Source organism: Ambystoma mexicanum, chromosome 7q (assembly GCF_040938575.1).
Source record: "Ambystoma mexicanum isolate Mex_15411 chromosome 7q, UKY_AmexF1_1, whole genome shotgun sequence".
NCBI lineage: Eukaryota > Metazoa > Chordata > Amphibia > Caudata > Ambystomatidae > Ambystoma > Ambystoma mexicanum.
This window is the reverse complement of record NC_090941.1, coordinates 558,950,587-558,976,533: the sequence shown is the minus strand read 5'-3', so window position 1 is coordinate 558,976,533 and position 25,947 is coordinate 558,950,587. Positions and strand designations below refer to the sequence as shown.

Below are 25,947 nucleotides of genomic sequence, written 5' to 3'. Positions count from 1 at the left end.
TGGCAGCCCCCAATTGACATCCCTGGCAGTGCAGGGTATTTTTCCTCCAGGAGCCTGCTGAAAATGTAGCTCAGGTCAGTCATGAGCTGAGGGAGGGTGGAGGCGTTGACTGGAAACCAGATCCTACCTTGTGCCTCCCTCAGCTTGTGACATCACGCCTGCATCACTTTACCTCATCCCCAATCCTGCCTGTAACATAGGGTGTATTCAGCAAACTGTAACCCACACCAGCGTGTATGAGGGACAAGCTAGGAGGCAGGGTAAAGTATGCAATCTATCCCTTCGGGGCATTTCAATTTTAACGCTCCCAGGCCTCCACTTGAGCCAGGCTTGGAGACCCTTTGATGTCTCTGCCGGGCTCAAACTGCATTGAGCATGACCAGTGGGGAAGGTTCTTGGGAACTCTCTTCCCACTGCACTTACAGTCCCCCATTTGTGACCTGACAAATAATACAAGCAGCCTCGGGCACTGAGTCACTGACTCATGCTAAGCTGCTGCCTGCTGCACTAGTGACCCATTACTGCCCCAATGGTCCAGCCGCCCCTGCAGGAGGCTCATGTAGCATAAAAATATATGGATTGCTTTCAACTATGGGGTGTTCTGCCTCTTGGAGTTCTAAGTGATCTTATACACCTCCTCGCTCCTACTTTTCAGGAGGGAGATCAAGTCCCTCTGCTTTGAGGAATGGCATCTCTCTAACACTAGGTCCACACACCCTCCACTCCCCACTTATCCTGAGATTGGGTGATCTGCTTCCCCCCCTGTTTCCTTTCGTTCCAGGTTGCAGTTCACGCGCCACTGTGCTGGTCTGACCCTTGCACCGTTATCATTGCTTTCGGACAATCTGTATTGAACACGAGCGTCCTGTCTGGGAGCAATCATATCCTTACCAGAGCTTGTGTGCAGCAAAACAGCAATGCTGTGATTTATGAGAAGCAATGGCAGACCACAATTTTGTCCTGGCTGCATTATATATTACATTTGGATAAGCGCTGCCCCATATAGCCTACACACTCTATACATCAGAATTGATGATCTGAGTGGACTTCCCTATTGTTCCATTCCAGCACACTTTCTGTACGTTGACATTTTCACCCTGAGGAACGCGGAACACATAATTTAGTGTCGCAGAAACTAGTTGGTGTTTTGTGTTGTTTTGTATTAGGACCCCAGTTCCCAAAAAGCCTGTGTGCTAACGGGCATTGAAATCTTATGTATTTTATACTGAAACAAATCTACTTTTGTGTGTGTACCTATATATTCATTCGCTGAGTTTTCTGTTGTGATTTGGTGGTGGTATACGACAGTCACATTGGTGATATTCTCATGATTTATGATGTTACTGTGTTGAATTGATTACCTTTTTATTCAATTTTGTGCCCATCCCCTTTTTCTGTGCTTGGAAACAGTTTGTTTTGTTCTATTAATGGAAAATTGAGCTGACCTTGTTAGACAGGAATGTATTAACAGAATATCCTTGTAAAATCATATTCATACCGCAGAGTAGCTTTTCCTTTTTTTTTTTTTTTACTTAAGTCTACCCATGATACTAAGGTAATTACTTAGGGGTGATCTTATACCTTTTCGGACCCCCTTGTTGCGTCCCTTGACAGCTTGTAGATGCCTTGCCACCAAATTGCCCACCCTCCCCCTTTTGCTAGCTCCCTGCTCCCTTGTATCTATGCTTCCCCCACCACGTCCTTCCCCTTGCTCGAGTTGTCTCTCAGGTGTCCCTCCAATCCTCTCAGTGTGCAAATCCCCATAGTTTACAACCCATCGAAAGGTCTATATATGGATGACTATTTCCCATTGTACGTCAATGCTGAAAGGTTCTCAATAAATCATAACCACAGCTATTGCCCCGGTAACCCTCCAGCCCATGGTTTTTCATCATGCCATGAGATTATTGAAGAGAAAGAATGTTTGAAAATCATGCTTCAGCCCACCCTAAAGACAGATGTCCAACCTGAACTGCTTGGTCACATTCCTTCTGCCACCAGCAAAAAAAGGGATGTTGCAGCCTCATTGGACATATTCATTGAGGTATAGCTTGGGTCTCTAGGCACAGTAGGCTTCAGACCCACATCTGGACATACCCATTCTATTCTGGGGTGACTTGGCGAAACTGAACAGTGGTGGCTGGAAGGTTTTGAATGAAGCATACATTCTGCTGATACTCTGGGCAATCCTATAGACCATGATTCTGTATTTGTATTGTGTATTTTTTATTGTGCTTTATATAGCGCTTTTTTCCAAAGTGCTTTACATCAAAAGAAAACAACGGTACATAAGAATCAGTAGTGCTTATCAACATTCAGACACTTCCAGCAACAGGCAATCAAAAAGAGTGAAGCAGGTGAGTTTTCAAAGAACAGCGGAACAGAGAATAGGAAGTAATAGAACAGAGAGACAGTGGGAGCATGTTCTGATGAAGAGGAGCAAGGAGCTGAAAAGAACGAAAGGGGGATTGAGCACAGGAGGGGGGGGCGAGGAACATTCAACCTGAAAAGACAGGAAGAACGGGTGCTGAAGCCTGCAATGCCATTACAGAAGGGTCAAGAATATATATAACTGAGTCTTTTGATATCAACCCAAAAGGGGCCGTCCAGTTCAGAATGCTAGGCCTTCTGACTTAGACCACAAGTAGCCTCAGGCACGTTTGGCCTCATGGGGCATCATCAGTGTGGTGCAGCTGCTGAATCTTCATCTTCTTATTCTGCCCATTCTCTCTACACCCCTTCTGTTGCAGAGCTGCTATTGATTGATCACCAGGTAGTTGTCATCACCAACAACAAAATTCTGCCATCATTTAATATTGAACTTGTTTCTAATGTGCATTTGTCTAGTTTATTTGTATTTATTACATTTATCAAGGAGGACAGTGTCTCGACAGAAACCCTTGCATAGTATTCAGCAGTGGACTGGGCAGTCCTACAGGCAGCGACCTTACGAAATAATTCACCAGCAGGAGATAGTGGACACATTATTCATTGGTGAGTTCATAGGCCTGTGACACATTCAGTGCAAGACAAATAGTTAGATGACAAGGGAGGGTTAGGTTTGCATGACAGTAAATTCAGTGGTGGTTGGCTGGCTGATTTCTGGGGGGTTGCGTTTTGCATGAGGGTGAACACTCCTTCAAAGTGTAGCAGGTGGAGACTGAGTGCTGATTTAAATGAGAGGAAGTAGTTGATGTTTTTAATGTCACAGGAAGGGTGTTCAAGTGGAGGGAAGAAAGGAGGAGGAAGAAGCGGGAGGGGGCACTGGCCGGCAAGGGCTGGCGATGGTGCTCGAGGATGGAGGTAGCAGGGGATGGGGTAAGGCCATGAATGAAATTTGAAGAGGAGAAAAATATGTTTATAGAGAGGCAGTTTGTGAATGGATAACCAGCCAGCATCAAGGTCAGAGGGAGAAGTGGAGGAAAAGCAGGGAATATTGTTGAAAGTGTGTGTAGCAAAATAAGCACTATCGAGGGGAATAGAAGGTGTCCAAAAAGTAGTCAAGGTGATTGAGGATGAGGGTGGATATGAGAGCATTTGAGGAGCAATAGGTAAGGAAGGGGCAAATGTTATGTAGACTGACCCCGGCTGCATTAGGTGTGGAGGCAAAAAAAAGGGGCAGGAGCTTAAGATAGCTGTTAACTAGGACCTCAAGATGGATTGGCTTCGGCGAGGGTATGAGAAATCTGGAGTAAAACAAAATATGAAAGGAGAGAAGTGGAGGGCCATTAGATTAAGGGACATGGATGACTATGGTTTTAGAAGATTTGTGATTGAGACAGCAAATAGTCATAACAGTGCTGCATATGAAGAGACAGTTGGGATTCAAGAAAGAGGGGAGGATTACATTTGCGTATTAGCAGCAAAGGGCGTGGTAGGAGAACCCTAAGGAGGAGATTAGTTTGTCAACTGAGAAGGTTTAGACCTTGAATACCAGAGGTGCCTGGGCCGAAGCTTGAGGGGCTCTTACTGGAACAGGAGTTGGATCTGAGGTGGTTGTGTAGCAGGAAATAGAAAAGGCAGGGCCAGCTAGGTACGAGAACATCTTGTTTAGAGCAAAGACTTGGATACCCTGTTCATAATGGTTAGCAGGAGAGAGGGGTGATTGACTGTGTTGAAGGCTGCCAATATGTTAAGTATATGAAGGGCGTAAAAGAGCTTGGAGTGTCGAGCAGTGAGAAGAAAGTCAGCATAGGGGGTGAATGCCATCTTCGTGGCATGATCGCTGGGAAATCCATATTGGAGGGTGTCACAGAGACTGTTATGTACATGATAGCCACTAATCCTATTGGGGACCTCTTATTTTAGGATTTCTGATTAGTGAAGAAGACGAAAGACAGGCTGGAAGTCCGTCTCGGGATGGCCTATAGGGCAATAGGCCCATGGCTGAACCAAAAACACACACTAAAAAAACTGCAGCTAGTAGTTTTGACCTGTGTTGCTTAATAAATATTCTTTAAAATGCACAATTTGCATCACACTTTATCAAAACACTCCCCATTGGGTACTATTCAAACGGTGTCACAGAAGGAATTAATAGCCATTTGCATCTATACCTTCAACTCTCTCTTCCTAAATATCTTCCTTCAAGAGCCCTTCGCTCATCCGTCTCCAACTCCCTCATGGTCAGCCGCTTCTCGAAGCAACGAGCTGGGGGTAGATCTCTCTCCGCAGCAGGGGCCTCCCTCTGGAACAGCCTTCCTGCCTCCCTGAAACTTGAGGAGAACCATCTCCGGTTCCGGAAGCACCTCAAAACCTTCCTCTTCGCTTCTGCCTTCTCTCTCCCTCTCCCCTGCTAATCCTGCTTAACTCCCCACTGAATTCAGCACTAAACCTGCATCTGGGCCACTCTCAGCAACCTCGGTCCAGGGCCCAGCCACTCTCCACTTGCACTGCCTCCCTGGCTCCCCCTGCACTGTGGGACTGTCACTGTATCCCTACAGCCCCCTTCCCAGCACTTGCTCTGCACTTACCTCGCACTTGCCACCAGCTGGCCCTTTTTATTTATTATTTATTATTTTTGACGCTACTTACCTTGTACTGCACTTCCCCCCCACCTCCTCCCCCTGCACTTCCTCCTTTTCCCCTTACCTCTGCACTTGCGCGATCTGAATGACACCTGGCCTAGTAGGATCGTTTGTCTGTCTTCCCCTTGTTTCCCTCCCTCCCTGCCTCGTCGCGCCTTGAAACACTTGTGTATAGGCGCGTTACAAATACCATATCATAACAAATACCATATCATATCATCTGTGGGCCACTTTTTCATTGGTGCCCGAGACAATTTTATGGCCCAGTTTGAACCCTGCTGGAAGTTGGCAGGGAAGGCAGGATTTGTAGAGGACTTATTCAGGATAGTTAATGCTGTGGCTGCTTTGAACAATGCAGGAAATGTTGGAGAAGAGAGGGACAGAGTGAAGATGGATTAGAGACAGGAAGTTAGCGGTTAAGGCAACTTGGTGGTTTGTAAAGGGGTCAACAGTAGAACACAAGGTGCCAAAGATCCTTAGGTTGGGAGCCTCTTTAGAAGTAGAATTGGGGAGAAAGATGAAAGAAAAGACTGGGTTTTGGAGATTGGAGGTGTGAGAAAGTGAGAGGGACGGGATGAGAGATAATGTCAAATATGTATCTCAGTGTTTTCAGATAAAAAGTAGAAGGTAAAATGATTAGCTAAAAAAGGAAGAGGATTTAGTGTGAGGGTGGGGATGGGAACACATGTCTTGGAATGTTGAGGAAGGTTTGATGGGGCGAGCCGAGCGAGAAGATAAGGCGGGTGAAATACTAAATCTTGGCAGTGTCTAAAGGTTAATGGAAGTGAAGCCACACAGTAGTTTTAAGTTGAAGTCATTGAAGGCTATTACAATAGATGCAGCTTGGGGGCGAGAGGTAAGTCTGGTGTAAACCTTCACTTCGAAAAAGGGGAGGATGGAGGTAGGAGGGAGATTGCTAGAGGGATAGCGTCATTGAAGTGGATGAGGTAGTCACCAGATTGGGAGAGGCTGATAGTGAGGTTAGATCGGTAAGGTGGGGAACAAAGTAACACACAACTGAGAGTGGAGCCTTGGGCGTGAGTAGGAAGATTGCGGAAGGAGGTCAGGGAATGGTCAGAAAGGAGAGAGTCTATCTTGAGCTGTTGGTGGAAGGAGATTGTGGGAGGACGAAGCCCCCTATGAGAGCAATGGATGCTTCTGAAGGAAGGGAGTCTAGGATAAGGTCAACATCGGAGAATGGATTGAGTGGACCATTAGGCAGATACATAGTGGGATTAGGTAGGGTAGTAGGAGATAGGAGCTAAGTGGCAGTAAACACAAAGGATAGAAGGGAAAAGTCAGATAGTGGGAAGGTGCAGAGGGGTTATCCCTGTTGATAATAATGCAAGCTTCCCCCTCTCTCTTGGTCAGCCGGGAGGAGTGAATGAAAATGGTCGAGTCCGTGCATAAAACAGCAGGGGTAGCAGTCTCATTGGAGGCAATAGAAGTTTCAGTTATCCCACTACTAGAACCTGTGGATTGTGGTGACAACGGATGGATGTTTATTGCATACTAATTGCACATTCTGGATCCCAAGTCTAAATGGGGGGAATGAGGTGGTATCCCAGTGTATAGTGATAGAGGGGCATTGTGAGGGATAGATGTGGTTAGAGCAGGATTGATGACCTGATCGCTTCCTCTTGGTGATGAGTGTGATGGGATGGAATAGGTGGTGTGGGCACGGAGATGGGGAGAAGGAAGGTGGAGTTAAAATAGAATGCCTGGAGGCATTGAGATAGGTACAAAGAGTAGGTAGCAAGCATCAGCAGGAGTAAGAGTGGATGCATTGCCCTCATCGGGTATGGGGGAGCAGTGGATAATTAGGCCAGTAGCAACCAACAGATAAAATGTACACCTTTAAATCAGTAGTAAACAATGGAAAATGTTTTAGTAATGTAGGTGATGGACTAGTGACAAGCAGAATAAATGTACATAATTAGGCCAGTAGCATTGAAAAGAAACAATCTTAGCAATTAGCCCATAATGGTATTTGTAAACCACAGCAGTAAACTGTCTCAGGACTGTCCAATTCCAGGCCTCGAGGGCCAGAATCCTGACGGGTTTTCAAGATACCCTTCATTAATATTCGTTAGAAAAATGTGCATCCATTTAAAATCATTGTATGCAAATGTATCTCATGAATATTAATGAGGGGTGTCCTGAAAACCTGTCAGTATTCTGGCCCTTGAGGCCTGGAGTTGGACAACTCTAGCTAGTGGTACTTGTGAACTGTGGCAGTAAACTTTTGATTTATCTTAAAATGGCTGGGGTACCCGGCGTTGCCTGTATCCTGATCGAGTGGTGTCTCATGTGCCCTGGAGGATGTTGCTCTTGTCCTCCTGTCGGCAAGTCTTGCTACTGTTTGTTGTTGTCTTTCAGTAGCTCTTGATACTGATTTTCGCTTTGCATCAGATGGAGCTTTTCCAATTGATGTTTGTTTATTGTGCAGCATGTTTCAGTCACTCAATGGCTTTAGCACATTTGAGAAAATGTCCAAGAAAGATTGATTGATTGTGCTCTCTTCTTGTAAATGATCTTATGTAAACTGTAACCTTGCCATTTTCCATATTAGGAGTGGCGTGATAAAATAAAATGTACATTTTTGTTTTTTTATTCCCTTTAAAAATGCTTTAATAAACACTTTCGAACTGTACGCAGTAGTAACAAATTTCAAAGTAATAACCAACACATTTAACAGTTTGCTTCAGGCACTTTTCCAAATGTTGCCTCCTTCTAGTACCTACTGTAGTGAATCGGGGTGAGCATCAGTAAATGAGGGTGTCTACTCAGTGAATTATTTGCATCCAAACATAGACCACAATCTTGCCCCAGACAAATGAGGAATCCATGCAAACTTTGGTAGACGTGCATTCGATGGTGTGGATTTGTATAGCAGGACAATCATACACAGATACATACAATCAGCTTTAAACATAAAGATTGACAAATATTTTAGACAAAATGGTGAAATATGCTATTTACATAGATTTTTGTTTTGGGCTCTTTTATTTTAATACACAGTTCGTATACATTTACAACTTCTATAATGCATGTCCATAATATGCCAGGAAGATCTGAGAAGAAATTATTTTGGAGAAAGTGTGTTCAAGCATGTGGACATCTAATTCACTTTTTAAGATATTGTCTCAGATGTTCAATAAGAGGGGACATGTGTTTTTACCTGGAGATTTCCGGACCTCTTGCTCTAAAGAAAGGGACTTCCCTCAGGGCAAAGATACGAAAAATATACTTTGAACAGTGGCTTTTTATTTCCATAGTTGTATACTTTGTGACCTCCCTGAATTCTTTGTTTTGAGATATGTCCCTTTAAGAGTTAAATACTAACAGGCCGATTCATGTAATTCCTCTCAAAAGTGTCGCACGCGGCTGGCGCACAGCGTGCCCGTGCGAATGTCTGCGCCAGCCGCGTGCGATAAAATCAATTTCCGCGCACAGCGTATTCATGGATTCTCGCCTCCAAAAGCAGACGTGGCGCAGAGTGGCGCAGCGACCCTGCAGCAGCGCCAGTTACGCCCCCAAGAACGCCCTTGCGCAAGGAAAAGCCATCAAGATCGCAAAACCATCGCAAAGGGCCATGCCAACCCTGTACCAGTTTACCGGACTGGCAAACAGCAAACGCAAAGCGGGGAACGCGTATTACGGGTTTCGGGAACACGCGTGCGCTAGAAGTTTCACACGCGATCTGGCCTGGGGGAGCGTGTGCGTGTATTTCAGGGGTGCATGAGAAGTTCCACACGCGATCGGGCCTGGGGCAGCGTGTGCGTGTATTTCAGAGGTGCGCGAGAAGTCCCACATGCGATCGGGCCTGGGGGAGCGGGGTACGTGTATTTCAGGGGTGCGCGAGAAGTTCCACACGCGATCGGGCCTGGGGGAGCGTGTGCGTGTATTTCAGGGGTGCGCAAGAAGTTCCACACGCGATTGGCCTGGGCGCGTGTAGTTCAGAGGTGCGCGAGAAGTTCCACACGTGATTGGCCTGGGCGCGTGTAGTTCAGAGGTGCACGAGAAGTTCCACACACGATCGGGCCTGGGGGAGCGTGTGCGTGTATTTCAGGGGTGCGCAAGAAGTTCCACACGCGATTGGCCTGGGTGCGTGTAGTCCAGAGGTGCGTGAGAAGTTCCACACGCGATCGGGCCTGGGGGAGCATGTGCGTGTATTTCAGAGGTGCGCGAGAAGTCCCACACGCGATCGGGCCTGGGGGAGCGGAGTACGTGTATTTCAGGGGCTCGCGGGTGGTTCTACACGCGATCGGGCCTGGGGGAGCGGGGTACGTGTATTTCAGGGGTGCGCGAGAAGTTCCACACGCGATCGGGCCTGGGGGAGCATGTGCGTGTATTTCAGGGGTGCGCGAGAAGTTCCACGCGCGATTGGCCTGGGCGCGTGTAGTTCAGAGGTGCGCGAGAAGTTCCACACGCGATTGGCCTGGGCGCGTGTAGTTCAGAGGTGCGTGAGAAGTTCCACATGCGATCGGGCCTGGGGGAGCGTGTGCATGTATTTCAGGGGTGCGCGAGAAGTTCCACACGCGATTGGCCTGGGTGCGTGTAGTCCAGAGGTGCGTGAGAAGTACCACACGCGATCGGGCCTGGGGGAGCGTGTGCGTGTATTTCAGAGGTGCGCGAGAAGTCCCACACGCGATCGTGCCTGGGGGAGCGGGGTACGTGTATTTCAGGGGCTCGCGGGTGGTCCTACACGCGATCGGGCCTGGGGGAGCGGGGTACGTGTATTTCAGGGGTGCGCGAGAAGTTCAACACGCGATAGGGCCTGGGGAAGCGTGTGCGTGTATTTCAGGGGTGCGCGAGAAGTTCCACACGCGATTGGCCTGGGCGCCTGTAGTTCAGAGGTGTGCGAGAAGTTCCACACGCGATCGGGCCTGGGGGAGCGTGTGCGTGTATTTCAGGGGTGCGTGAGAAGTTCCACACGCGATTGGGCTGGGTGCGGGTATTCCAGGGCTGCGTGGGAAGTTTTACACGCTCGCCTACAACACGTATTCATGGAAACGAACGTGGCCAATCCGGAAACACGTACGCCAGCAGGAAGTAGGCGTACGTCCACCCCCACAGCATAAAAGTGCACGCAAACAACAAACAAGCAGAGACGCCAGGATGCACATACCGTTCCTAGCAGCAGTGGCCGTGGGATACCGCAGGAGGAGGAGGAGGATAGTCCGGGCCAGAATTTTTACACCCAGAACCAGCCTTTTTGGGATGCCTGATGACCATGTGTATGGGAGGTACAGGTTTCCACCTCACATAATACTCGACCTGGTCAGTGAGTGGGAGGATGACCTCACATCAACCACCCTGTGCTCCCAAGCACTCAGCCCCCTGGAGAAGGTCCTCAATATACTGCACTTCCTGGCCACTGGATCATTTCAGCGGACAAGTGCTATAGTGGGGTGTGTGTCACAGGCCACGCAGTCACGCTGCCTACACCAGGTCTTGGCCATCATCACTGCACGCCCATCAGTCCGCAGGCACATATACCTGCCCAGAACACCTGCAGAAAGGCAGGCTGTTGCCCAGGATTTCTACAGGGTGGCACAATTCCCCAAAGTGCTAGGTGCCATTGATTGCACCCATGTGGCCCTACGTCCCCCCAGGGCAACTGAGCACATCTATAGAAACCGCAAGCACTGGCATTCCATCAACGCCCAGGTAGTATGTGATGCCAAGGGAATCATCACCTCAGTATACGCCAACTATCCAGGCTCCACCCACGACAGTTTCATCTACAGAATGTCTACCCTAAACCGGGACATAGAAGCTGGGCGGCATGGCGATACATGGCTGCTCGGTGAGTATAAATGCCACTGCGCATGCATGCATGTCAGATACTGAGTAATGTCACAACCCCACTGATGATACCCATCACCACCTCACCAGGGGACAGTGCCTACCCTCTCAGCACCCACATGATGATGCCAATTCGGAACCCCACCACGCCACCCCAGGTAAGATACAACACAGCCCACATTGCAACCCGGGCATCGTGGAGCGCACATTCGGAGTGCTCAAGTCACGCTTCCGCTCCCTTGACCGTTCTGGCGGGCAGCTGTTATACGCTCCCCTAGTAGTGTGCAGGATCATAGTGGCAGCATGTGTCCTGCACAACGTTGCAACACGCCGGGGGCTGGCCGTGGGCATGGTGGTGCCCCCACATCCCCAACCACATGCATGCCCACTGCGCATGGGAAGGGAAAGGGCACGGGGTGAGGCAGCCCGTACACAGCTCGTGGCTAATTACTTCACATAAAATCACACCCCTGTGGAGTGCACACAGCCCTGGCACATACCAGCTGACAATCAATGATGATTGTAACTGACAATTATGATGTGTCAATGGACAGTCAACTGTCACAACCATACCAGCCTGAGATTGTACATCTGGAAGTGTTCCATTGTGTGCTTCCCTACCTACACAAACACCACCAATGCTGTGTTCAAAAGACACACTTCTATGCTGCTAAAATCATTACCCCCTTGCAAGACACAACATGACAACAGTGCCATGTCACCCAACCCCTCCCCAGCACCACCACCCAACACACCATGGCATGACATGCCATGTGAGAGCAAACAAAGTCATCCCCCTAACATGACACGTGTCACAAAGTACAGTGTCCCTAATGGAAACTGGCCACACACAATATGCCCACATAAATGTAGAAACAACAACACACATGACCAAATACTTACCACAATACAATCGACATAGCATAAACATGACAGTACTAAGGCAAAGGATACATAGTCTTACAACATGAGAATGCCAGCACATCCACCACCTCCAACTGTACAGTGTTGTTGCCACGCACATCTGGAAGTCCACTGCTCACAACATGAGCTCCATCTCCAAAGTGGACGGCCTTGTGAAGACATGAGGAATGAACCTGCAAATTAGGAGGGAGACATGGATGCACAAACACACATCAATACACCATGCAGTGCACAATACAACAACAATATGCACTAGGAATGTATACACAGTATTGACTACAGACTGCCCACACAGCTCATGGGAGTCCAACGTCACTGTGTAATTCACTGTCACTTGGGCACACCCTTTGCAAGCCCATGGAAGCAGGAAGCAGGAGGGGTGTGTGTCTCACGAACCCAAGCATCTAACCCAAACTCAGGACAAGCCTGCATGTGCCCAGCCGGAATACAGTGGATGCCCACAGGAGCCACACAAGGCAACACACTGCAACAAAAAATCAAAAATCAAAAATGGCCATGTGTGGGCCAAGGGGGGTGGGGGAGGCCACCCAGGAGGTCCGAGGACAGGGTGCCCACCAACAGCCACCTGCGTGAATGTTGCGGAAAAAAAAACACCTCCATGGGCTCATGGCCTGCACGGCTACTAAATAGTGGGAGATTCACTGCTGGATTCGCTCTCCTCAACCTCTGCTGCTGCTGCCACAGGAGGTGGTAGTGCTATGGGAGGCAGCCCATGCAAAGCCCTAGTTTGGTCCTCCATGGCAGCAAGCATGCGGGTCTGGAAGGCCTCATTCTGGAGGGATATGGTGCGGAGATCCCCATGCAACACCCGACGTGTTGCCCGGACCTCCGCCCGAGTTGCCTGCATCTCTGCTGAGAGCGTACGGGTGACGCGCTCCAGCAGCTGTTCCGTCCTGGTGACAGTGGAAGCCTCAAGGTCCACAAGAGTCTGCCTGAGGTGCCGGACCTCTCCCCTCAGGGCTTCCCTCTGTCCCTGGGCATCTATAGAAATTGATTCCCTCAGATTGTCCAGGGCCGCCTGTCTGTCCCTGTTGGACGCCAACATGTCCTCCCTGACTGATTGGCAAATGGAGTCTGTTGCCTGCTGTAGTAGCTCCATCTGCCTTTCTGGGGGGACAATGGAAGTGGCCACCCTCTCCATGGCTTGAGCAATCATTTCTGATGATGCTGCCTGTTGGTTGGCCATACCATAAATGGATTGCTCCCATGCGGTATTGCCTGGTGGCGGACGGCCACCGCGTTGGCGGGCACCACACCTGTCTGGGGCAAGGCGAACTGCGCCTTGCTGTGTCGGCACTTCCTGAGGCTGCAGGACTGCATTTCCCCTCTGAACTGCTGGCCCAGGAACAGGATCAGATGTTGCGGAGTGTGGCCCTGCATCCGTAACCACCACAGGCGCACCTACCAACACTGACATCCCCATAATGGGCTCTACCCCTGGTGCAGGTGGGTCGGACAGAACAGTATCCCTTCCATGAACACATACCTGCGAATCCACATAGGCCTCATCCGAATCAACACCTGAAAAGAGTTCTGGGGAGGTGCAGCCAGGGACACCCCTGGACAGTATGGCCTGCAGCAAGAGAGGGTTCTCCCCCACCACCAAACCACATCCCCCACTGGTGCCTGGTCGTGCTTCAGATCCCTCCTGGGCCTGCACCATCTCCTCTCCCTCAACAGCATCAGGTGCGTCATCCTCTGCAAAAACATGAAAGACAAAAAATGGAAACAGGCATTAGCACCATGGCACGCTATTAGGCCAGACAAGCTACAGTACCAGTACTTGATTTACACATGTCCCACATGACTATAACCCTCCCATGCATGCACTGTCCATGAGTTGGAAGGGGAGGAAAATGTCAGACCCTGATGACACCAAGATGGGAGAGCAACACATCAGCTGCATGCTGGCTAGCAGTGCCATCACACATTGGCCTGTATGTGGCATGTCCAATACACATACATGACACATGCCATCACACAGATGGCATGTACCATAGGCATGTCATATATGTGACAATAGGGCAGAGTGATGTGCAGTAGAACCAGGTGAATTCCTACAATCAGCCTGAATGAACACAGCTAAATACAGAACAATGTTGTAGCAAGATGCCACTTCAAGGGCAACTGGCGTGATGTAGTGCAAAACGCCTACTGTGTCCAGAAGGGATACTGTAATACCCAAATCCCGGGGCGCCGAATGCATTGGATGAAGCACATGGGTGGGCCAAAACACTCAGGCACACACACCCTGACCTGGCACTCAACCAGAACCCCTCCCACAAACAACGTACACATGGATCACACACACATGCATGTGCACTCACCGGACAATGCCTCGTAATCTGGCAGTTCTCCCACACCTTGGATCGGCTCCTCTGTGACGTAGGTCCCAGCAACATGCTCATGTAGAGTGAGTTCTATGTCCTCTTGTGGAGACCCACCTCCAGTCACCAGAGTTGCGGCATGACTTGAGGCCAGCTTTTTCTTAGCCCTGCGCTTAAGGTCGTTCCAGCGCTTGTAGCACTCAACAGCTGTGCGCCTCATAAACCCAAGGGCACTTATGCTGTCTGCGATAGACTGCCAGTGTGCCTGACGTCGAGCAGGTGTAATCCTACACCCTGAAGTGACCAACATTTCGGCGTCATGTTCGGACACATACTGCACAAGTGCATCCAGTTCGGCATCATTGAAGCTAGGCTTCCTTGGCGTGCCGGACCGTGTAGCCGTGTCGGGGTCATCAGCCTGTACTGGACGAGCACTCTTCCTCTTTCTTTTTGTGGGTGGTGGGGATCCGGAGTGCCCTACGCCGCTCTGGACACTAGAGGCAGGAGCACCGGTGGACTGTGTAGTAGTAGTGTGCGATGGCACACTGACCACATGACTTTCTGCAGGCATTAGCTGAAGTGTGATGATGGCAGGGGGAACCTCAGTCTGATGTACCGGGACCAACACTGTCCTTGCTGGGGGAGTCAGAGCTGGGGTGGACGGAGCTGCAGCTGCCCCTGCAGCCTCCCCACCCCGCCTACTCGGGGCAGCAGATGACATGGCTGCCCCTGTACCACGTGGCCTGGTGACACTGGCTTGCGCCGCCACCCGTGGCCTAGACTTGGCGACCTGGAAGTCAGCCTGGGAACACCCTGTGCTAGGTCAGGTGCCACAACGGGCCGGTCCAACAAGGGCTGAGCAGGGATGGTGTCAGCCACGTTTCTCTCAACCATGGGGGGGAGATGTGTGTCCCTGACTGGTCCTCCACACGTGGGGGGCTAGGGGGAGTCTGCAAATCCTGGCCATGTCCCCTACGGCCCCACCACGCCCACCTCTTAAGGCTTGGCCACCTTTGCCACCCTTACCACTTGCTCACCTCCCAGCCCTGGCACTGATGGAGTTGTGCGTATGGGAGTTGCAGTGGAAAATTGTCCTGGGCAATTGGGGGTCAAAGGGGTAGGGTACTAGATGGAATTCGTACCCAAGTGCTCTAGCAAGGCTGTATGGAACCCCTGGGGAAAGATGACGGGTCACGCAACGCACCGGCACCCCTAAAACAGAAAATGACGTGCACGCGACCCCTCGTAGACCACGTGCGTGGGAAAAGGAACCTGCACTACGCTGTGGCACCCAGAAACACAAAAATGAACGTATGCGTGTCACACGCAGCCTACAATGACCTCTGAAGGGGTACGCTACACACGGGGCTAGCACAGTTGGTAAATACGTGCGCGACTCACCGTCTGCCTGGGAAAAGAGCGTGAAAAATACGCGTGTGTGCACGTTGGCAACACCCCCGCCAAAAGAAGAATTGTACACTGTCTGAGGAGACAGGACAAAAGGAGAAGTCAACGCTGTTTGAGGAAACAGGTCGAAGAGAAAATCAGAAAAATACTGACAGAGGTAACAGGGAGTATGAAATAGAAACGCTGTGAAGTAAATCACGTGTGAACCGACAAGAAGTACAGATTTCACCCACTCGCTCTCCACGGGAAGCACGTACAAGGAAATGACGTACTACACGCACCTTTTAAACCGCACCACACGTCCAACGTCACTTCCGCGTATACGCACTGAGGCACTATCCTCAATTACGCGGGCTGACACTCGGACGTGCAGTTTTTGGTCTTGTAACATTCTCCAGGGTACAGGGACACGCCCGCGCGTGTCACGTCACAGACGCGCCTGCGCTGTCAGGGCCTTTGGTCCAATGGAATCGCGTACACAGGCCAATCGCATGTGGAACTTCTCACGCACCTCTGGAATACACGCACACACTCCCCCAGGCCCGATCCCGTGTGAGACTTCTCGCGCACCCCTGAAATACACGCGCCCAGGCCAATCGTGTGTGGAACTTCTCACGCACTTCTGAAATACACACGCCCAGGCCAATCACGTGTGGAACTTCTCGCGCACCTCTGAAATACACGCGCCCAGGCCAATCGCGTGTGGAACTTCTTGCGCACCCCTGGGATACACGCGCCCAGGCCAATCGCGTGTGGAACTTCTCGCGCACCTCTGAAATACACACGCCCAGGCCAATCGCGTGTGGAACTTCTCGCGCACCACTGAAATACACGCGCCCAGGCCAATCGCGTGTGGAACTTCTCACGCACCTCTGGAATACACACGCCCAGGCCAATCGCGTGTGAAACTTCTCGCGCACCCCTGAAATACACGCGCCCAGGCCAATCGCGTGTGGAACTTCTTGCGCACCCCTGAAATACACGCGCCCAGGCCAATCGCGTGTGGAACTTCTCGCGCACCTCTGAAATACACGCGCCCAGGCCAATCACGTGTGGAACTTCTCGCGCACCCCTGGGATACACGCACCCAGGCCAATCGCGTGTGAAACTTCTCGCGCACCCCTGAAATACACGCGTCCCGGCCAATCGCGTGTGGAACTTCTCGCGCACCCCTGAAATACACGCACCCAGGCCAATCGCGTGTGGAACTTCTCGCGCACCTCTGAAATACATGCGCCCAGGCCAATCACGTGTGGAACTTCTCGCGCACCCCTGGGATACACGCACCCAGGCCAATCGGGTGTGAAACTTCTCACGCACCCCTGAAATACACGCGCCCAGGCCAATCGCGTGTGGAACTTCTTGCACACCTCTGAAATACACGCACATGCTCCCCCAGGCCCGATCGCGTGTGGGCCTTCTCTGGCGCACATTTTTTTCCTGCGCAGGGACCCTACCGCCTGCTTTCGTGTGGCGGACATGTATGGGCCTGTGCGCGTCTTTGGCCGTGCGCTGTTTTTCCCTATTCGATTCCATGAATACGTGTTGTAGGCGAGCGTGTGGGCGTTCTGCGCACTTGCCTCCTGTACTTCCCCCGTGACGCCCACATTTTTACGAGTTGTTCCCCATTCTGCGTGTGACACCCCGTGTTACGCCTACTTTTGTTATGTGCGCCGCGCTATGTGCGAATTCGCTGTGGCCTTATCGCACGGCGTTCGGTGACCTGTGCGCCGGCGTGTGCCAGCATGCGCCGTGCACTTTTTCAGCGCACATCCCACATTTTGCGCCGTGCACGGACTTCCATGAATAGATGTGCGATGTTTTCTGTGCGATAATCGCACTTGCACTGCGATAATCGCACTTGCACTGCGATTTTCGCTATTTCACTGCGAATCGCACGTTTTCGCACCCGTGCGCCGTTTTTTTGGCGCACGTTGATTCCATGAATCGGCCTGAAAGTCTTGCAGATCCATGTCAAAATAGGAAAATGAGTCAGTGATATTTATTTTTCTACCTCTACCTCAAAACCATGCAATTAATGTGTTGTGTGCTCACATCTACTCCAAACCCTTTTTTTCATAACTTGGGAGTGTGTGTTTTAATCAGTCTCTATTAATGTTATAAATGCATTTTCAGTTTTTGATCAGCCACTTGTCTCTGACGGTTCCAAGAATAGCACATCGGTGGTGTAGATTAAAACATTTGGTGTTAAATGGAGTATGTGCATGTGTTTTTTTTTCTTAATCACCACATTTCATTAACACATTCATCAGTGCTTTGTTTTTGTCAACAATGATCTTAACCTTTCATCACTTCTCTTTAAAATCAACACGCATTGGTTTCAGAAATACCAAATATTAATCCAACAGTTTGTAATTCTAGTTATTTTAATCTATTTAAACATGTCTGCTTGTTGCATATAGCGTCAATAAATTCATAATATCAACTGTGGTTTTTAAAAGCAACGTTCTTTTCATTCATTCTAAAATACACATGCGTTCACTGCATAATTGCTTCCAAGTAAAATGCATCTTAAAATATATTAAATCATAAGATCATTCAGGGGGAGGCTAGTCTGTGTTAAATTCCGTGTGCAGCAGTGACTACTTTTTGCAATTCATATCACCTCTGGACTAAACCTTCTCATTAAAATAACACTGCTGTCCTTTTAAGCAAGCCGCTTTAACACAACGCATATGAAAACTCTACCGCGCTCTTTCGCAGCAATTACCTGTCCTACTTTGTACACAGGCCAAAACAATATACTTCTCTTTTTCGAACTGAATATAACCTGCCCTGCTTTGGACCCTGGCAAAAAACATGTATCCAATGCCCTTTATTCACACACAGGATAAACAGAATCAAACTCTCTTGCCTCTTGCAATAGCTACACTTGTTTAATGTGGCAGCTCCAAAACCTGGGCTGGCTGCCTTTTGTCCCGCTGTCATTCTCCTGCAGAAGCCGTTAGGCTGACCGCCTCATCTGCCAAGCGTCAACAGATTCAGTGCGTCTTATTTCTCTGAGAATGTCCCTTAAATTATATACCCTTCATCTTAATCTTATCTAGGTTCCTGCATGCTCCCTGCAGAGATAATTATTCCCTCCTCCTGGACAATGTAGCTATTGCATACAGTATTTTTATAAAAATGAAAGCAAGCTGATCCATGCTTTGTAAAAATAAGAATGGACGTCACGTGTTCTAGAACACAGTAGCGTTGGCGCGCTTCCCTTTGAGGCCTGCCTGGGTATTTTATCCAGTTATACTTAACAGTGTAAAAACTCCAACCATGGCCTTGCTGTGGCCTCCTCTGTTATGCTATGAGAGGCGCATCTCATTCCCTGGATATTTTGGCTCATTCAAATAGCTGTGACTGGTTCTTCCCAAGCTGAGAGCGCAAAGTAATTCCAAATGACCATTCTGAATTCAATTCTGAATGCATTCTGAAAAATAGGCCTTTGTAATTGTACAACGATAACCCAACATGTAGCTACACCTTGTATATTCAATAGGCTTCTAACCGCTACCGTTAAGTTCTACACATTTGCATTTCCCCTCTTTCATTTATTTATTTATTATATTTGTATAGCGCACAAACAGCCCTTGGGCATCAAGGCACTGTTACGTCCCTAACACTCTCAGTGCTAGGCGTGTGTTTACATGCAGTGAGCAATGAAGTTCTACGTGCTTGCAAGCTATTCTCATTGCTGTGTAAGTGCGGATGTACCAATCCTGCTGTTAATAAGAGGTGTGTCGCATATAAGATGACATGTATGTGTTTCAATTACAGCTAGAAATGACCCAGCTGTTCTGTGCAGCTCCTGCAGTTCAAAGGGACATTTAAGAGGGCTTAATTGGCATGTATTACTGCAATAAAACCAGATATCTAACGGAAGGACTTTTCATTATTTTTCATTGGAGAGGATACCTCATGGTACCTCCCAGCCAATCATGGAGCTTGGAAGCTGCGCTTTACCACACGTTAATGCCCGCATTCCAAGGCCTGTAAACAGCAGGTAGCCACCATCTTTCTCCCAGGCCAATGGCATTGTCCTCTGTGCCCGCCCCTGCCTCCTGGCCCCTCTGCCCCCCAGGCCATACCCTGCCGCCTCCCTTCTTTCCCTCATTTACCTCTGCAGCGTCGCTTTTGCCACTTGTCCGCTCTCCCCTGCACGCAGTCCATCTGCCAATGGCTTCTGTGGTGGTTTCTAACTTGGGAAGCTGCTACCATGTTGTTTCTCCACTTATGAAAATAAGCTACTACTACTCAGAAATCATGTGTGGGTGCTTATATAATACCGTTGACGGGGGGAGGGGCATTACCAGTCAGGTACTAGGGCCCCAGGGCATTACCTGATATATAATGCCCTCTACCTCAGGCGTTATTGCTTAAGAAAAACACCGTTATGAACTGTTGCTAGTGACAACCAATATATGCTGATGTTGTCTTCTCCTGTTCACATCTTAATAAATCTACGTTTCCTTTTGTTCAGTTAAGGGTCAAACAGGCTGGAGTTAACATCCAAAAATATGTCCCCGGATTGCAGACCATGGAGATCAGTGTGGATGAGTACTTCACCATTGTACACCCACAGGTGACATTCACAATTTCCAGCATTTGCAAGTTCATCAATAGTCAGTTTGTGCTGAAAACCAGAAGAGAAATGGTGCCCGAGTCCTGGAAGAGGCAGCCCATGCTGAAACTCAGAGGTACTCACTGCCCTGTGGCCATTGCTGCTTGTTACGGTGCCTAGGTGTAGCATGTGGACAGTTGCAGCAGGAGTCCATACATGAAAACAAGTTTGAAGATAACAAGTATGCATTCTGTTGCGAATAAATGTACCATGTTAGTAAGGGCACTTTACTAGTTAAAACCCACATGTGTTCTGTGCTGCCACGTGAGGGAATGCACTTGTGCGTTCTGAACACTCACAAGGCATAATAGGTTTGTCTCCCCTTCCCTTTGTTGTCATTATTTGTTATACTATTAATGCAATTATTTATTCTTGCTGTATTAGCTTCCCCTGTCCCCACCCTGTTTGCACTATGGGCGTGTTGAAACAGTTTTGCTAATTGTACAAGCGCCTAATAAGTGGAAAATAAATAAATAAATAAATAAATGAACAAACAAACGGTATGTTACCAATTTATATCACAGAGAATTCAAATCAATTAAGTATTTCAAGTATTATGAAACCTCTCTTGTTAACTCCTATTTCTCTATTATTTGGCCATTACACACACCAATTCTGACTGTTTTTATGCAAAAAAGAATTGCCTGCCTCGGTGGTCTCTAGAGAGGTTTGGGGCCATCACTTGCGTTTCATTCTGGAAGGAAGCAGAAGCTGGCAGGAGAAAACATGGAAGGGAATGGGGTGTAAACTCTCATTTGCTCGCAGAAATTAAGACAAAGAAAATGTCTTTGCAATTTAGAACAATACAATCCTTGCAAGTGCTGAGTAGGTTTTACTCAGGGCCTCCTCAGCACCGCCAACATTCATAACATTACCGGCCCACCTTTCTCCCTCAGGCACATCCTTGCCCTTATTTCTTTCACAACCAGTGTTTCTGGCTTCCCCGACAGGAATGTAATGGGGTTCATATATTGTTCTTGTTATTGTGGATTAATTAGGTCGAAAAAAGTGAGCTTAGAAAAGTACCCTGGAGGGAATGTCAGAGCTGCTCTTTGGGAGCCACAGTTGTTATTTGTGGAATTATCTTAATCCGCACCTGCAAGCTCTCTGGAAATGTTTCTGGGTGCTGGGTGATTTAAGGTTTCGAGGGTGGCAGCTCTTTTTTTTCTGCAAGCACATATTTGCTTATAATTTGCCTGCTCCCAATTTATTCCGCCTCTAGGAGTGGACGCGGTTGGAATGTTTTTTCTTGCTAGACACCAGTGTGCTCAGAGTGGATGCGGTTGGAATGTTTTTTCTTGCTAGGCGGCAGCGTGCTCAGAGTGTACGCAGTTGGAATGTTTTTTCTTGCTAGGCGGGAGCGTGCTCAGAGTGTACGCGGTTGGAATGTTTTTTCTTGCTAGGCACAAGCGTGCTCAGAGGGGACGCGGTTGCAGTGTTTTTTCTTGCTATGCACCAGCGTGCTCAGAGTGGACACGGTTGGGGTGTTTTTTCTTGCTAGGCACCAGCGTGCTCAGAGTGGACGCGGTTGGGGTGTTTTTTCTTGCTAGGCACCAGTGTGCTCAGAGTGGACGCGGTTGGAATTCTTTTCTTGCTAGACACCAGCGTGCTTAGAGTGGACGCGGTTGGAATGTTTTTTCTTGCTAGGCACCAGCGTGCTCAGAGTGGATGCGGTTGGGGTGTTTTTTCTTACTATCCACCAGCTTGCTCAGGGTGGACGCGGTTGGGGTGTTTTTTCTTGCTAGGCGGCAGTGTGCTCAGAGTGGACGCGGTTGGAATGTGTTTCGTTGCAAGGTCAATGGGGGTGGAGATTTAGGCTTATCTCTAGAAGCCGCATATAAGGGACTGCAAAGGGTAATGGGCCTCATTACGACCCTGACGGATGGACCATGGTGCTAATAGCACCATGGTCCATGCCGGTAACTCTCCGACTCCGCCATGGCGGAATGGGGAATTACCACCCCATTCCGAGGTTGGCGGAGTGGTAATTCCCCCTTCCGCCATGGCCCTTCCCCATTCCCATTTTGACCCCATAGGGCATAATGGGAATGGGGAAGGCGCTAAGTACGGTGCCGCAAATTGCGGCACCGTACTTAGCACCAAGGTCCCTTTGCGGCATGGTTTTTAATGCCTGCAAAAAGCAGGCGTTAAAATCACCATCCCGCAAAGGGACCTTGTAATCAGGCGTTAAGGGTCGGCGCCGTTTACGGCGCTGTAAAACCCTTAACCCCTGACTCGTAATGAGGCCCAATGGGCCTCATTACGACCCAGGCGGTAAGTTACCGCCTGGGCCGTGACTTTACCACCATGGCGTAAACTACGTTTACGCCATGGTGGTTGGCGGACTTACCGCCCCATTCCGACCTTGGCGGGGCGGTAAGTCCCCAATCCCCATTTACCCTTCCCCATTCCCATTTTTGCCCCATAGGGCATAATGGGAGTGGGGAAGGCGTTAATTACGCCACCGTAAATTACGGTGGCGTAATTAACTCCATGGTCCCTTAGCGCCATGGATTTTAACACCTGCTAAAAGCAGGTGTTAAATCCGCCATGGCGCTAAGGGACCTCGTACTCAGGCGGTAAGGGTCGGCGCTGTTTACGCTGCCGTAAACCCCTTACCGCCTGGGTCGTAATGAGGCCCAATGTCTTTTGGAGCTGGTTTATTGCACCAATGGGAAGCTTGCACAGAGGCTGTTGGCTTAATTAACGCAGAAAGTGACGGTCTTTTGACAAAAGACCTTTCCTACTTAAGCAATAAACCCTGAGCTAGGGGCCATTATCGCATCAGGTAATGCCCCAGGACATTATCGGATTCAATATTTGCCCCCCAGCAAGGGTTTTATTGCTATTAGTATCCTGGCACCTTGTACTGGGACACTAATAGTGTTTAAAAGTGTGAAACAATGGATGCGTCATTGAACAACTTTAAAAAAAAAAGATGGCCACCATTGTTCGGGGAGAAGGGACTTCATGTAGTACCCTTTCCATGGCGGCCATTCGGATGTCAGAACTGTGCGGGAACACTACTGTTCCTGGTGCCAGCCACCAACACAGAAGCAGAAGGTAATTGCGGAGGGAGTGGGGGGGGGCGGTGTGTGGAAAAGGGGGTGGGTATGGGGGATGGGACACAGGGGCACATGGGATGCGCACTTACTTGGCAAGCCAGAGAGAGAAGATGGCAGCCTTCCACTCTGAGGAGGCTCAGAAAGTGGGCTGTACCATGTGTTAAAGCCCCCGTTCCAAGCCTCCTCATTGGCTGGGAGGCCGCCACACTCCCCTCTAAGGTACCAATATGTATTATAGAAGGGAAGATGTGTTAAGGAAGTAACAGACTTTAGTGACGGCTAACTTGAGGCTCAACCATTGACTCTGCGTTGTAGATGGCTCCAAGGCTTTGAAAAGATATGGTGGGAATTGTAAAAAGAACCCAATAAGATGACTGAATAACTGACATTTTTCAAATTGTGATTTGGGATAAAAACGACACCTTTATTTTGGCTTTTCTCAACTGGGTAACTGTTTTATTCAAGAAGTGATGGTGTTCAGAAAAACGAAGATCTTCAGGCAGGGGTCTGCAACATTTCTCTCTCTCGATGTTTTGGACTCCAACTCCCATCGGCTCTAGCCAGAATAGTGGATGGCGAAGGAATATGGGACTTGTAGTCCAAAGGTTGCAGAGCCCTGGCACCTCATAGCCTAAACAACTGCATGTACCCCTAAGCGACCGGCTCAAGAATACACATGAATCTCCAACTAATGAATGATAGTGAAAAGTGCCAATGTGCATTTTAAAGGGCATAGGGGACTACAGTGAATCTTTGGTCACTCCACAGTGAAAGGCATTGGTGGGTCCAGGGAATGGATCATAGGCTCGTATTCTTGCCAGCCAATGGAATTTCTTGTTACACCCACGCAGGAAAAAGATAATTTTGATGTAACATTTATTTTCGTCTAATCAGAAAGATTTGGAAACGATGTCCATACATTGCGGGTAAATATTTTATAGGTGTGCCTGGATGACAATGTATATAATAATGTAATGTATATAATGTAAATAATGTACTGAACTGTAACTAAGCTGAGAATATACCTGTAATGCTTGCGCCCTCATACCTTCTGGTCCTGGTGCGCCATATAAATAAATAAACAAACAAACACACAGATCAAGGGGGATTTGAGGTAAGGTGTTTTTGTGAAGATTGCGAGGCTGGGGATTTCTGTTGTGGTGGCAAGTTGCCTGCTTTGAAGATGTTCAGGAATTGTGCTAGTAATGGAGGCAGCGGCCGTTTGGGGGCACTAGTGCAACAATGATGGCGGGTGACCTTGGAAATAGGAGGACATAACTTCCTGGCCTGAATCCAAGCTAGCGAGTAACTGGGAAGTAGGTGAGCAGAGCCCCCCTTCTAAACTAACTTGGGTGCTCGGGCCAAAAGAACATGTCGAAAATGAATTCAAATGGTGCATTTTACAGCACCATTTTGAGAAGAAATTCGTTAAAAGCTACATGATTTAGATGCATTTCTGAAGGGGAACATATGGTAAATGCATTATTTCATTTGCCAGATCTCCCACAGTTCTGTACACAGGAATCTGTTTCTGCAGTAAGTGATTCATCAGAAAAGTGCTCATTAGATAGAAACACTGGATGCACAGTAGACATACATGTGTGTGTAAGGTAAGGTCACTGATGCAGGGCACCAATACCACACAATGAACATTGCTACTATGCATGATTGTCCAGAATAAAAAACAGCAGCTTTAAATATTGTGCTGGAAGATACATTTACACAAGTTTTAGATGCTATCTCCTGAGATTGAATGTACATCATTGCTCCAGTGTTATTTTAGAAATACCATCAGAAATGCAAGAAAGACATAAACAGTGAGAGATGGTGCTCCTCCATGGCAGGCTACCTTCAGCTTGCACGTGGATGTGGATCAAATGATCTAGGGCAGGGGTCTGCAACCTTGGGCTGTCCTGATGTTTTGGACTAAAACTCCCATCTGCCCTAGGCAGCATAGTCAATGGTGAGGGATCATGGGAGTTGTGGTCAAACACCTCTAGGGTGCTGTCAATACCATTAGGTATTTGGTAACATATTCTCATGTGCTGCTAATACAAGTATGTTCAATGTACAATTTAGCCAGGGGTCCTGCTCAACTATGCCACGGTCCTTTCAATGATGCCATAGTTCATCTCAGTGCACCAGTCTGCCATTTAAAACTCTGCAATGTCAACCCATTTTCCAATTGCACCAGTTAAGCACATTTTGCTATGCAGTTTCAACCGTGCAAACCTGGTTTTGCACACTTCAGCATATTGCCAAGACAGTATCTACACTGCTGCACAAAACGGGCCCATGGAACGTACCCATTGCCCCCAGGAATGTTCCCAATTCCCTTTTCTGGTTGCCCAAAATGGACCCATGCTATTTTCTCATTGCCACAGACACTGCCCCAAAGTGCGTTCACATTGGCCCCAGAAAAATAACTGTAGAATACAGCTTGCCCAATCCCTCCATTATTGCTTCGTGACACTTTCATGTTGTCTTTGGTTGTCCCACATTGCCCTAGATTTATTCTGCACCCCTTTCATATGGCAACCCGTATTGTCAATTTGGCCCAGAATTGTCCCACAGTCATTTCAAATTGCCCCCATTATAGGCCCTGGCCACTTTGAGGGTGGAACCTGCAGCGGATTGTAAGGTGCAAGGTTTATGTCCTCTCTCTTTGCTGCTGCTGCTTCAGTTCTCTGGTATGCTGTTCTCATCCTTGAATTACTAATGGTGGTGGAACC

The 25,947-nt window shown here is 48.7% G+C and overlaps 1 protein-coding gene across 1 annotated transcript in view; it reads left to right on the top strand.

Annotated features, from left to right (window-relative positions):
- Positions 1 to 25,947, top strand: part of LOC138528064 (guanylate cyclase soluble subunit beta-2-like) — a 309,889-nt gene that overhangs the window by 68,231 nt on the left and 215,711 nt on the right. Inside the window, exon 11 of the mRNA XM_069639510.1 lies at positions 20,010 to 20,226. Coding sequence (XP_069495611.1) covers positions 20,010 to 20,226 — 217 coding nt within the window. The remainder of the gene's footprint in view (positions 1 to 20,009; positions 20,227 to 25,947) is intronic.